This window comes from Manacus vitellinus, unplaced genomic scaffold, assembly GCF_001715985.3.
Source record: "Manacus vitellinus isolate BGI_N305 unplaced genomic scaffold, ASM171598v3 scaffold_24_pilon, whole genome shotgun sequence".
NCBI lineage: Eukaryota > Metazoa > Chordata > Aves > Passeriformes > Pipridae > Manacus > Manacus vitellinus.
The window spans coordinates 6,102,384-6,116,292 of record NW_021939798.1 but is presented as its reverse complement, the minus strand read 5'-3'; the positions used below and the strand labels follow the sequence as shown (position 1 = coordinate 6,116,292).

The 13,909-nt window shown below is 43.3% G+C and overlaps 1 protein-coding gene across 1 annotated transcript; it reads right to left on the bottom strand.

Moving 5' to 3' along the window:
* Positions 1-7,452: 7,452 nt before the first annotated feature.
* SUMO2 (small ubiquitin like modifier 2) lies at positions 7,453-13,460 on the bottom strand. Its single transcript, XM_018073281.2, has 3 exons — positions 13,239-13,460; positions 10,126-10,197; positions 7,453-8,609 (listed from the first exon to the last, which is right to left on the bottom strand). Exons 1-3 carry the CDS (start codon positions 13,443-13,445, stop codon positions 8,547-8,549), a joined length of 342 nt encoding a protein of 113 aa, XP_017928770.1. The 5' UTR covers positions 13,446-13,460; the 3' UTR covers positions 7,453-8,546.
* Between the last annotated feature and the right edge of the window lie 449 nt (positions 13,461-13,909).

Sequence of the window (13,909 nt, the reverse complement as noted above, 5' to 3'; positions counted from 1 at the left end):
GGCCAAAACCTGACAGGGAAAAAAAAAAAAAAAAAACCCACCCGACAGCCTGTAGAAAAGGCACGATCCTCTCCAGCTGCGCCTCCGGGGAACGCGGGTGCCCGACAAACGCCGCGCATCTCCTCCGCGCCAACCTGCCAAGTTTTTCTTTGTTTCCAGACAGGCTCCGCTTCCACCCCCCCACGCCCCTCCCAGCCTCGGGAGCGGGGAAGGGGCGACCCCCGGGTACCGTCACCTCCCGAACCCGGCGGGTCCCCCCGGGCGGGGCGGCGCAGACAATGGAGCCCGCCCGGCCCCACCCAGCCCGCGGCGGCCTGCGAGGGGCTCGGTGGCGGCCTCGGGGATGGTGGCGGGGGAGGCGGCGGGGAGGGCGGCGGGGAAGGCCGCGGAGGGGCGGCGGTGCCACCCCGCCCCCAGCGCCGTGGCTGCGGCGAGAAGGCGGGATCCGCTCCCTTCTTTTGTTCGGCGAGGCCAGCGGCGGGGCCGCACTTCGCGCTACCGGGCGGTCTCGGCGTCCCCCGCAACGCGCCCCCCGCACCGGGCTACGCGCGCCCCCGCGCAGTCCGCCCCGCGGGTGGGCGCGGCGCCCCCGCCTCCGGCCGAGCCCCGCCCGGAGGACCCGCACGCCCGCCAGCTCCCGGCGCTGCCCCGCCGCAAAGACCCGGCGCTCCCAGCACCGCCCTGGGGCCGCGCCGGACAACACCCCCCCGCCTCCGCAGGACCCCCGGCCCCCGCCGCATGTGGGTGCGCGGCGACCCCCGAGGCCCCCGCGGACCTGGAAGCTGGTTACTGCCTATTGGGGTCCATTGCCCGAGAACGTGCGGTGGTGGTCATGGCGGAAGGACGGGGGAGCCGGAGCGAGGGAAGGGGGCTCTGTGGCAAGGGCGGTCCCGCGGACGGTGCTGCTGCCTCCCGCGCAGGCCCTGCCGCTGCCGGTGACACTGCGGCCGACGCCCGCACCACCGCGGGTTTTATAGTCGCCTCAGTCCCCGCCCATACCCAGCCTTCTCATTGGACTGTTCAAACGCAGTCGCTATCTTCTATTGGGCCGTGCTCTGCCACTCTTCCCTCTGCCCCGCCCCGCCGTCTATCCCGGGACGCCTCGCCTCACCGGCGGGAGCTCATTGGTTCAGCAATACGTCTGCTCCGCGCTGATTGGCCGCAGGCGAGCGGCGGCGCCCTGTGCCGGGGATTGGCGGAGGGGCTGTCATGTCACCTCTGGGCACGCGCTGTGATTGGCTCAGCAGCCCGCGCCTGAGGCGAGACAAAAAGTGCCCGCGGCGCTGGGCCCCCGACATGAGGGCCCCGGGGAGTGGGAGGTCGCACTGAGGGAGTCCTTGCCGCCCCCGTTCAGCGCCCTCCCGACCCCCTCATGCCCCGCGGTCCCCACAGACACCGCCCAGGACACACCCTCGGGCCACCAACGCCCCTCCCTGGCACCCACTCGGCCACGAAAGGCCCGGTCCCTCGCACTCATGGCCGTGCCGGCCCTGCAGGTGCCTCAGGAGGTGTCCTGGAGCGGCTCCAACGTACAGGGATGAGCTACTTGAGAATCATGACCAGCCTTAATATTAACACAGGGAAGAGCTGAACTGCTAAAACTACACACAAATTAGAAAAAAATAAACCGCTGTGGTCCTAAGACCTATTAAAAAAAAAAATCTTGTGGTTTTTTTTTTAAAAAAAGGCCGAACCAAGGCCATTGTGCTGCAGGAGGTGTTGGCACAAGGCCGCCAACGTCAACGAGGGCAGAGACACAGTAAGGGCCTGCAGGACACAGGGCTGGGCAGGGAACACACCTCAAAAACCGTGGTGCAATAAAATAATTTGCAGTATCAGTGTATTATTTTGCAGCAGTGGATTACTGCATGAAAACTGAGTTCCAGCACATGGTATGGCAACAGGAATACAAAGCCCAGCAACGCTGCTCACCTGGCACGAGGCTGCACATTTTGTGTCCTGTACCTGCTGCAAACACCAGCACAAATCTCTCACAGCACAGTTTAAATTATCACATATTGGCTGTTGACCCATCCATCAAACCCACCTCTGGTTTGGTGACTGGGAGCTTCCTGAACTCCCTGAGACTTCCACGCACACAGATGCTTCCTTGCTCATCACTTTTGCTGCAAAATCTACACATCAGAACCTGCCACTGCAAATATTATTTCAATGAGCACTTGGATAAAAGAGGAAAGTTCCATCCATCTCTCCCAGTCTGCACTAACAACCAGCCTTAATATCCCCATTTTCTCTGGAAAGTATTTCTTTTTGGTCTGGAAAACACAAAGATTGTGCCACCTCACTCTATGTACAACATGAAATGTCCAGTATCTGAATTATCACCAGCCTTATTATTACCACAGGGAAGAGTGGAACTGCTAAAACTACACAAAGGACCACAGTGTTTTATTTCTTCTAGTCTAGAATCCATAAACAAAAAAATTATTTTTTTTTTCCAAAAAAGCTCCAGCCACTATTTAGATCCCCAGGGAATTCTCTGTTGCAGCACATCTTTCTAGAGGTAGATTAAGGGGAAATTTTAAGTAAGATGACATAGTTGTTTTAATTCTATTATCCCTTAGGCTTGGGCATTAAGAAGTCAAATGACACCTACCTGCACACAGGTAGAGCATCTGCTCACTCGGGAACTTGCAGAAATATTTTGTCATCTAAATGCTTTTTATTCAAACCCACAGAATTTGACTCTTAAATTTGTACCCCTGAGACACAAAGAGCCTTTTTTTTTTTTTTTAAAGTCAAGATGAAGAAAAACCCGTTCCCTCTGACAAAGCCGGTTTTAACACATAGCTTTAAAATTCTAAACCTTCAGTGTTTTCCAAGGGGCTGCACTGATCTCTCACAGTCCAGGCTGCAGGGTGGCCTTTAAATCAGCTGCTTTGCTGATTATCCATCCATAACATGAAGGGGTTTATGAAGATGGCTACAGAAACTGGGCTTAGGATCCATCTCAGGATGGTGACATTTGACCAGAACAATTCTCAGCAGCTGTTTGAAAGGCTCAGACACCAAACAATTCCACCTGTTGTTGAAATTCCACCAGCAAGGAATGCAAGAAGCATCTGGAAGTCTGAACAAGACTCCAAGAAGTGCAAGGGTTAGGCAAGGAGAGATACCACTGGTTTGAGAAAAGCCTCAGCTTGGTCATCCTCTCGTGACCCAGAGTTTCTTCATGCCAGGCTCTGCTACTTAAGGCAGTCACAAAGAGCATTCCTGCTTTATTCCAAGCACAGGGTGCAAAAAAAAAAGATGTTTTGACTGAGTTTTCTCTTCTTTCCTCATTTCTTTCACAGCTGAAGGTAAAGTGTCAGCTAAAAAACACCCCTTGCCACGGCTGGATTTGCTCCATGGAAGATGGTATCCTACATATCCAATGGTTTGTCCTATTGAGCTGATGCTGTCGTTTGCAAGGGTTCTGGAAGTTGCTCTGGTGCCTCTCTACATGTTCAGGAAAAGTTCTTGTCTGGGAATCCAGCACTACCAGTGTCCTCCAAAGTGCTGCTCCTTATTGGAAAAAGAAGCATCTCTGAAAGGGTAAGTCAGTGGCCCAAAGAGCTTTCATTCCAATTTTTGTCTTGCTTGAGTTTGCTTAAACTCAAGGAAAGTTTCCTTAATCAACTGATCCTTCAAGAGCCCTTGCAGGGCATCAGATGTACTTTGATGCTGGAAGGGGGGAGACCTAAATCACCAAAACCAGCATAAAATTCACCACAAAGGGTGTCCTTTGAATCCAAGTCTCCCTGAAGAATATTCCTTTATAAATAAGAAACACTATTTACTATTTGTACATATAATTTGTACATTTTAACAACCTCAGTCTTCCCTCAGCACTCCAAAGTCATTCTCATATTGGGATTGTTTAAACCTACAGGTCTTCCCACAGACCCCATTCCTCCTGCAGCTCCTCACCAACTCATCCCTTGTCCTTCTCCAGCACCTGCTGCCCTTCCCTTCTGGGATCTGTGCTGACACTCAGCCACTCCTTTCCCAGCACCACCAGCCACACCTCACCCCTCCCATGCAAACTGAAATTCTTCAGGGACAAGGGTTAAAACTCTTCCCTCAAAGGGACTCCAACCACTCCATAAATACCAGCTGGGGCTCCCAGCACCTCCATGTTAGAATAAGACCACTATCCCATGGAGTTAGGGAAGGAACCAGGGAACCCCTGTAATTAAGCACCTTGAGGGTCAACCAAAATCTTAAAAACAGGGATCAAAATTCCATCTTTCATTTATCCTCACACTCCTACATCCTAAACACCCAGGAGAAGTGCTGTGCCACCAATTCATTCTGACACTAAGCACAAAAAAGCAAGACAAATTACAGGATTAAATTATTCCCTATCAGAACACATTTAGTTTGGCAACTGGTTACAGCCAGAATGAACAAACCTCAATAATCCAGAGAATGAAATGTATTAATTAGCATGATAATATAATTAAGAGTGATCCAAGTTATTTGCTTTCAGATTGTCTTTTAGTACTCCACAACAGTCCATCACAGCAGCTCACACACTGTACTCAGAAGAGGCCACTATCTAAAACCCTAAGAAAAATATTTCAATTTATTGTTCACTTTTAATTTAATAGATGATGATCAAGGAAGCATCTCATTTGTCATTTTCAGCTTTGAAAACAAATTGCTATTCCTTAGAAATCCAGTTATTTCCAACTGGCTGAAGCCTAGGAAGTCTCCTCTCTTGGAGGCAGTCACATTATTCCTTTTCATTAATGTTGCAATAACAGACACAATAGAACCAGTATCCAACAGACAAACAACAGCACTTATGTTACACTGACTTGGAAGTAATGAAGTGAAGGTACTGGAGAGGAATATTCCTGCTGGAAAATAATCTCACTTTGACCTTAACCCTTGCAGAGATGCTGTACCTGCTCTGATATTGCAGTTATCTTGGAGCAACAATTACCTTAGTGTTACTTCAGGGATTTTTCTTTTGTTGAGAGCACCTCCATATGCCAGGACAGCAATCCCTCTCATGTTACCACTTGGAGTATTCCCTTACACTGTTGGCACTTCAGCAGATTCCATTTCAGAGCAGCCTTCAACTCCCAGAACCCCTTCTGAACCAGCACTTCAGGGCACTCAACACTGACCCTTCACAAGAGCCCCCTCTGGATGGCTGTGATCCCCAGGGTGTGGATTTTCACACTGATTTCCAGGTGTTAACATCTGTCATTATCTGCCCTGCACATGAATAAAAACGTCTCACTAAAGGTACCTGAAACAAAGTTTTGGTTCCACCTTTAAAGAGGTCCTGTCCATTCCAGGACTGAAGCTGTGTGAGGGACTGGAGCCTCACCACACCCTGAAGGCAGGGCCTTACCACCCACAGGACTCACCAGGGCATTGCATCCAATTATGACTTACTCCATTCTTTTTCACTTTAAAGCCATGGGAGGAATATTAACTAAATTGCACAGCAATCACTTCAGAACACATTATTTGAAAATTGTGGGTAATAATATAATTTGCCCAGGCTCTTGAAAGATCCCAGCTGTTTAATAAACATGAAAAACTTACCTCCCAACCAGCCTGACAGGACCTCTTTGCCCAGTTTCTCTTTATCCTCCAACACAAGGACTTCTAGCAGTCCATGTGGCTACCAGTGCAAACATGAGAACTGCCACAAATCAAGCCAGGCTGAACAGCAAAGTGAACTCTGAACAGTTTGATCCAAATTTTTCATATCCCTGTACTTCATATCACTACCAAATCATCATCCCTGGCAGTAGCTTCCTTAGAGGAGACAGCCACAGCAAAACCACTCAGGTTCCAGCAATCAGGAACCCACAGGTAAAATTTCTGGCACCAGAGGAACAGTAACGGACAAGCCACAAGGAGAGTATTTGCAAGACCACGGAGGAGAGTTCTAAAAAAATGGTTTTTTTAAAAAAAAAAGTTCAGTATTTCTGCTTACTGTTACACAAATGTGTTATGTATGAGAACCAGAATCAGAATTCAGCCCACTTCAGTTTGCCAGACTAAAGGAAATTCAATGTTTGAGGCTCTTGAGGAACTAAGTCACTGAAGTTCTTTGAGACAGTTTCTTGCTTGTTTAATCTAATCAAACAAACATTTCAGACAAGACCATTTCATCAGTTTTTGACTGCAGCCACCACCTTACATAACACCATTCAGTACTGTTAGAGGAATCATTTCAGAAATATGAGGAACAAACCCAGGTAACAGCAGTAAGACAGACAAATGCAGGTGAATCCCGTACACAAGTTCATGACAGATGAAGTAACACTCCACTAATTCAGGAAATGAAGACATTGTTTTTAAAAGCTCTTCAGTACCTGTCACTTGACTTCTGTTGCCTCAGGAAATAAAAAAAACACACCAGGCAAGACACAACAGGGAGCTTTGAGCTTCACAGTCTTAAGTTGAGCTGAAAAAAAAATTGTATTTAAGGAGACCTCACCCTTTCTTCAGAAACTAAAGCAAGTCCAAACACCTTTTTTGGCCAAACAAGATAAAGACAGCTTTCTCCTGGGAAAAGTCTTGGCAGGACATCAAGTTGAAAGAATTTTATACACTGATATCAGAAGTTTAGCCAACTTAAAAGCCAGAGACTCTAAAGCCAAAGAGCAATGTATTCCATGTGTAACTCAGGAAAGGTGCTGAAATATATTCCCCCACCACCCTCTTTTTAAGATGAAAGTATTTTTGTTTCCAGGCCTTTGTGAGTTTGGATATGAAAACATTTGTTCACAAGAGGGAATTCCAACCTTGTAACACACCACAGAAGTCTACAAGATACACACCAAAATAAGAAATACTCTGCTTAGCAGTAGCATTTCCTAGAATTAAAACAAAGGCACATGGCAGGTTAAATTCTTCAGCTACAGAGTCAAAAGCCACTGCAAAAACAGACCCTATTTTTCCTTTAGATGTAACTGATGTAGCATCAAATGCATTAAATCCTGACACAAGTCAAATGGATCACAATTCATCAGCTACATGCACAGAGCCACCATTCTGCCCCAAAGGATTTCCAGACCGAGCAGGCACAGGCCTCACATACAATAATCACTTCTTGAATTAACTATTACAAAAACTACCACCAAAAAGTGACCTCTTGTAACAAATTAATATCTAAAAGAGCATTAGCTTACTGCAAACACTACAAAATAGTGGAACATTCCTAGGACATCAGGGACTGCTGTGGGCCTGTGGGGTTGACAGGTATATTATCTCTCATGAACATCCATGGATTTCACTGCAACCTCTAAACTCCCCCAAGAAGTTCCCCAAGAAGAACTTTGTGGAAAAGACTCGTGAAAAACATCATCATCACTAGCTCCCTTCAGTACTTCCAGCCTTTCCCCCTTCCAAGCAGGAACAGCACAATGGGGTAAAGCAGAGCTTGGAATCTCCACCACCACAGCTAAATGCAGCCAAAAAGAGAACTCAATTTTTTATTTTTGCTTTACATTTCCAAGCATCTCCCATTTGATACCATGGTAAACTGAATGGTTAACGAAATTATTTGCTCTTTTTAACTCAATGTTTACATCAAAAAGCATTCAAATACAGAGTCTTAAGTAAACTACTGCAACAACAATATTGATGCTTCTAATAAAGAATAACAAAAAGAGCTCAATCCAAGGCATTACTAAGTAGTTCAGTATTTTTCAGTTTGCCTAATCAAACAATTTTGGCTTAGCAGAACATTCACAAAAGAAAGAAATCAAAATAAAACTGACTTCTATTTCCAGTTCAACTGCTGACTGACAGGTCTCAAGGCAGCCTTTGATTTTCCAACAATCTTCTGACTACACTAGGAGGATTATGTTTACTTACCACAGAGAAAGCTGAGATTTGAGAAGCATAAAGTGCTGCAGAGAGAGAAATACAGGTGCTGAGTAGTAGTACTCCACAGAAAAAGAAAGAAAACTGGTTATTTTAAACAAGAAGTTTATTTAAACAACAAGACGCTTTACTTGAAGGGAAAACTATCTAGAATTTTTTTTCCTTTTTTTTTTTTAAAGAGTAATTTACCCCTACTTAGACAGAGATTGCTCTACATGTAACAGCTACGTACAAAAAAGTTATAAAATTGCCCTTGGTTTTACAATGATAAAGAAAAACATTGAAATTATCCAATCAAACAAGGTATGCAAGGTTTTTGTTTTTAAACAGTGAGAGCAAAATAACTTACTGGAATATAAAGATAAAAGTAGAAGGAGCATGCCACTAACGGAGAGAGGGGCATTTTCACAGAACCAGTTTGTTTTCCCACCCCATCTCCATTAAATGTTGATCAAAACATACCATTGGCCATTTAGTTAAAAAAAATATGCATTATGTCTGTGCACGTCACCAGTTACTTTATGTACAATAGAAGGAATAGGAAAAAAATCAGAGAGAAGAGAGAAAACTATACTGCAGTAGTCAGGATGTGGCTGAACCAAGTCTCATTTTTCTAATTGTGAAGTGTTGCCTGCGGGAGCACAGTTCTGGAGAGGAAAGTAGCAGGTTCTTTTTGTGTTTTTGTTTTAGTAAACTCCTCCTGTTTGCTGCTGGAACACATCAATTGTATCTTCATCCTCCATTTCCAACTAGAGCAGAAAAGAGAAAAAAGGCTTTCAACTCTTCTCAGATCCCTGCCACAGGCTGGGTTGTTCTTGCAGTTCCTATCTTTGTGTTTACTTTTTAACCAGACCAGCCCCACTCCCCTCCACCATCACCCCTTTGTACATTTAACCTCGCTAACTCAAAAGCAAAGAAACTGCATGGAAAGAAAATGCCAGCTTGTAACTGTTGTCCTGGAATGAATTCCAGTGTTAACTTCACAGTGCATTGCATGACTCCTATGGAAGAGATTCACAATATTTTATTTCTGTTGCCTGCTTTGCCACTGCATCTTTGTTCTCCTCTTTCCTCCCTCACTTTACCTTAGAACACTGCCACAATTCCACTTGGCTGCTGCTGTTCAAACGTGTAAATGGCTACAGCACTGAAGAAGCAGACTGGAATTAAGGCCTCTTCCCAGCCAGGCAGTAAAACCAAGGATCAGCAAGCACAAAAAAAATTGAAAACTCTTTACATGTAGCCATGTGACAAACTGCCAGTGAGGAACAGCAATACTTCATTTTTAGAATTCTCTTTTCTTACTGTAAATTTTTTACAGTTAATATTCCTGGGATGTTTATGTCCCCTACTGACAAAATCTCTACCAAGGCTGAAGGAGCTGCTATAACTAATGCAAGTTTTATTTCTAAAAAGTCTCAACTGCTGTTCAGGAAATCAAACTGGTCTAAGGCATTTACCACAGCTATATATAGACTGATACCGAGCTTCAGCAAAACATGGATGGAGAGAAAAGCACTCTGTTGCCTCAATTATCAGTATTCCAAGTTAAAAAGTTGCATAGACTGTGGCCATTAGAGGCACATTCTTTGAAGCAACAGCTTAGAAGAGTTAGACCTAAAAACAAGAGTCTCTTATTTCATAACAAGTGGTTCTGAACAGCAGATAAAACTGTATCACTTGGACAGGCTGGTTAAACACAGCTATGTGGAGAAGTACAGAAAAATACTCAAGAATCACAGTGAACTATTCTGTTCTTGGAATGCCCCCTGTTCAGCCACTTAGAGACAACCCAAACTTCTCCATAATTTTATGCTTCTGAAACAGCTTCAAACTACAAACAACAGAAAATTACGTTTGTATTATATGTTGTATTTTGCAAGCTTGCAAACAGGATCTCTGATGACATCCTGGCAAGCTTTTATGTAAAAGATATAGCCATGGCTTCAAGAAAAACTCAATTCTTAACCTCCCATCCTTACCTCAGAGCCATGACTCAATAAAGTGACAGTTTTACAGGACCCACCATCTGCACACTGCACTTAATTTTCTTATTACAGTGATAGAGACTTATTACTCAAAACACTAGATTCCACTTCTAATAATCCTAAACTAGTTACACCAAAATAATGGTAAAAAAAAATATCCAGTTCTATCACTAACATATACATTTACACAAGTATTTTACAGGAAGCAGAAGCATCAACTCCTGCAGCAAACTTGCAGGGTTTTTTGCAGTTCTTCAGCCCTGCTGTTGCTGTTTACCTGTGCAGGTGTGTCTGTTTCGTTAATTGGCTGCCCATCGAACCGGAATCTGATTTGCCTCATTGACAACCCCTGCACAAAGAGAAGCAACACAAAGGGATGTTAAGTCTGGTGTAAAAGTACTCACTGGTTTGCTCTTGAACTTGTCACTGAATTGCAGCACAGACATTAAAAGCCACCATAATGCAGGACAGAGTTTTTGTACTCCCCTCATGCCCTGACTTTTAGGCATTTCACTCCAAATCCCTGCAATCTGTTTTGTATTAAACATTGCATTGTGTCCAGCAACCCAGAGAAGCAACAGTGCCCCCACTGACTGAGAGTTAAAATAAAGCCATTCCTGGTACACTCCAAAGACCAGGAGGTTTATTGTGCTTTTGAATAATTCACTGACAAAACAGATGCGACACTGCAGGTAACAAATGCCAAACAGTGATATTCAATACTCCTTTTTGATCTTCCCCAAAAACAAAAGGTATTCTAAAACATTTGTCCCAGGAATGAAACAATAATATTAATCTTCAGCAGCAAAGAGTAAGAAATGGGAGCTTTTTATGTCGAATTCCTATTATCAAGAAATCAAATGTTTTTCCATGCACAGACGGAACTTCCAAATAAAATAAAAGAACCTTCTACTGCCAGTAGTATTTTGAATAAGCATTTCTACCACAGGACACTCATTTTGCTGACCTCTTCCATCCCTGTAATACTTCTCATTCTCACCTGAGCCAACAGATTGAAAACCATAACTTGGGAGCAACAACTCCTTTCACTGATAATATCAGCTAAAAAATCAATAGTGAGTTTTCAAAGGTATTTTAGAGAACACCACATTCTGCAGAAGGTGAATGACATTTGGGGATACAACCAGAGCCTTGGTCTCTACTTCCTTCCCAGTTCTGTCTATTCCCTCTGGAGTATCTAAATATCCAAGAAGCCTCGTTGGGTTTTGAAACCAGTCCAGTGGATTGCAGGGTCGTGCTTTGGCATCTCTGAGTTAGAACAGAAGCCTTCACTTAGCTTTGCAAGAGCGGATGTCACACACAAAGGAAAACAATGTAGTAATTATTTTTGAGGAGTAGATTTGTCAGGGAAACATATTTTAATAAATACAAGTAAACTTTTTCATTAACTTAATACTTCACAGCAAAATGCCTCCTCTAGCAGGACTGAGACTCTGCAGTGTTCACTCAGAGCATCCTCTGGCCTAAGAAAACTGTGTGGCTCAGGGTCATGGCAGCAACACATTTCTGCACAGCAACATTTGGTTGGAGCCCTTTCCTCTGACATTATGTTACTTAAAATACGTATTTCCTATTCCCAAAGTGATGTTTATTGCAGGTTCCTGACAGCTTTACATGCTAAATAAATGTCAGCTGAAACATACTGAAAAGTTCTACTTTGGTGGGATTAGTGTCCACAAAACATTAGTTTATGTTCCATGGATGATTTTTTTCACCACTTAAAATAATCACAAGTAGCATTCATCTTCTAAACAGATCATTCAAGGTTTAGTTACTTCCATTTTAGGTCTACTACACACACTAAATGATTTTCATTCTTGAAAGCTGCCAAATCCTCTACTGTACCACCTCTCCAAAGTGAAATCTGAAGTCCACAGCTGAAGGATTTTAAGCCTGAGTGTACCTAGTGAGGTAAATAAATACATGAACAAAATCTAACTTTTAGAGACGTGCAGAACAAATGCTTTTAAACGAAGTTTGAGAGGCACCTAAGAAATAAAATGTAAAGGCAACTCCATCTCCACAGAAATATTCTTTGGATAGCTACCAGCTTAAAACTGAAATCAGAACAAATCTCTCCCACTCTCAAGATTTACTAATATTTTCCTCCAATTGACATCTGGGGGTTTTTTGCTAGTTTTGTTTTTGGGTGTTTGGTGTTTTGTTTTTTTCTAAGCAGAGTAGACATTTTGGTGAGAAGTTCTAGAATCTCACTTTTGCTTGTTTCAAAGTAACTGAAGTATGAATGGTTACTTCTCATTTCCCAGGACAGACAAATAGCCACTCCTCAAACTCCCAAAAAGACAGATACAACTGGACTTTATGACTGGAAAAAGCAACACACAGTGATTTGCAAAACATAACAAGATTCTGTATGACTGAGGTAGGAAAAACAAGCTCACAGGTTCGAGCATTCACTAATTTATCCCCAGAACACTCGCACAAGAACATATTCACATGTTCAGTAAGAGCTGATTTTTCTCTTTATTCATATCCTATTGTGGCACAGGGTAAGCCAAAGAGGTTTTACCACTCTGTGTGTGAACTGCAGTTTGTTTTTCTTGGTGATTAAATACTTTATTCTGACTTCACTTGTATTCAATAGTATAATTGAATATTTCTGGGTTTTTTTAAAAGTAAAAAAACTTTCCAAATTCTGAACACTTTTATAGAGCTGGACCTTTTTAAAAGGCAGACAGTCATTTTAAAAAAATAAATCATGGAGAGCAGAGACAAATTTTTTCTTATCAAAAGCTTCAGAAGAAAATGTTCCATAGCAATACTCAAACAGGTGTTTTTAAAACTTGTAATAGCTGCCTGCAGCTGCCACCACACCAACAAAATACATGGGGTTTGTCCCTCAGAGGATTAATTTGTCAACTAAGCCACAAGAGAAAAACCAAGGCCATGATTAAATGGAGAAGCTCCTTCTCAAACTAGGTATCCTCTCATGTCAATACAGTAATACTAAGATAATAAATCACAACTCAGTGACCAGACCAAGAAGTTACTCAGAGCTATAAAAATCCCTGATTATCACTCAACCCTCTCTCCTGAGTTCATATCAAACCCACCCTTTCCACGCTGATATTTCTGAGCAACAGAGCAGCAGTTGCCTCCCAACAGCCTCTACCTATAAATGCAGATTTCACAGATAACAACCCATCTTTATTTCACCCATTTCCTGTCACAACCCTCTCAGTCCCCCCTGTTAACAGACCCTCAGGACAATACACTTTCCACAACACAATTAGTTTCTGTTAAATCTCTACCATTTTGCATATTTACATAGTTTTAAGACTGCAAGTGTCTTCATCTATCCCTGTGGGGATCACTGTCCCCCAGACACCGGTTCTCCTGAGATCATACCTGTCGTTCACAATAGGCTTTCATTAGTTTACTAAGTGGTGTGTGCCTCTTAATCTTAAACTGCACCACAGACCCATCTTGCCCTGCCACCTTCAGATTAATGTGGTCATTGTTTTCAGTCTTCACTCCTTCCTGTGGAGGAAATAAAAGGAAAAAAAAAAATAACCAACACTTTTTTTTAAAAGGTATGAAACAAGAAGTTAACATTTTACCAAAGTGCAACAGGTCATTAAAAAAGGAGGAAATAAAGATACTATAGCTGTTTACTGACTTGAAACCTTGAATAGAAAATAAAGGTCAGGAGTTTTTATTTGAAAATTTAAAGAAAAAAGCCACGTACAAAAAAAAAAAACCAACCCGAAATCCTACTAATATTAGCTGTCATTCTGGAGACTGGCAAAGTGTCAATGAAGAGTTACTAGGCCAGTCGTTTAACAGATTTAAAAAAAAAAAAAAAAAGTTATTTCTATCAAGGGCAGGATAATATGCAACAGTGTTGCCAATGAAAGGGATGAAGTTATCTACGTTATAACAACGATCTGTTATAACTTTGTTCTGTGTTATAACTGTGATCCCAACCACCAGCAAGGCTCTTTCTCGCAGTATCTCAAACTTTTTCCTACCGGTTGAGGTACTTCTGAAGAAAACTTTCAAGATACTTTAAAGGGCTG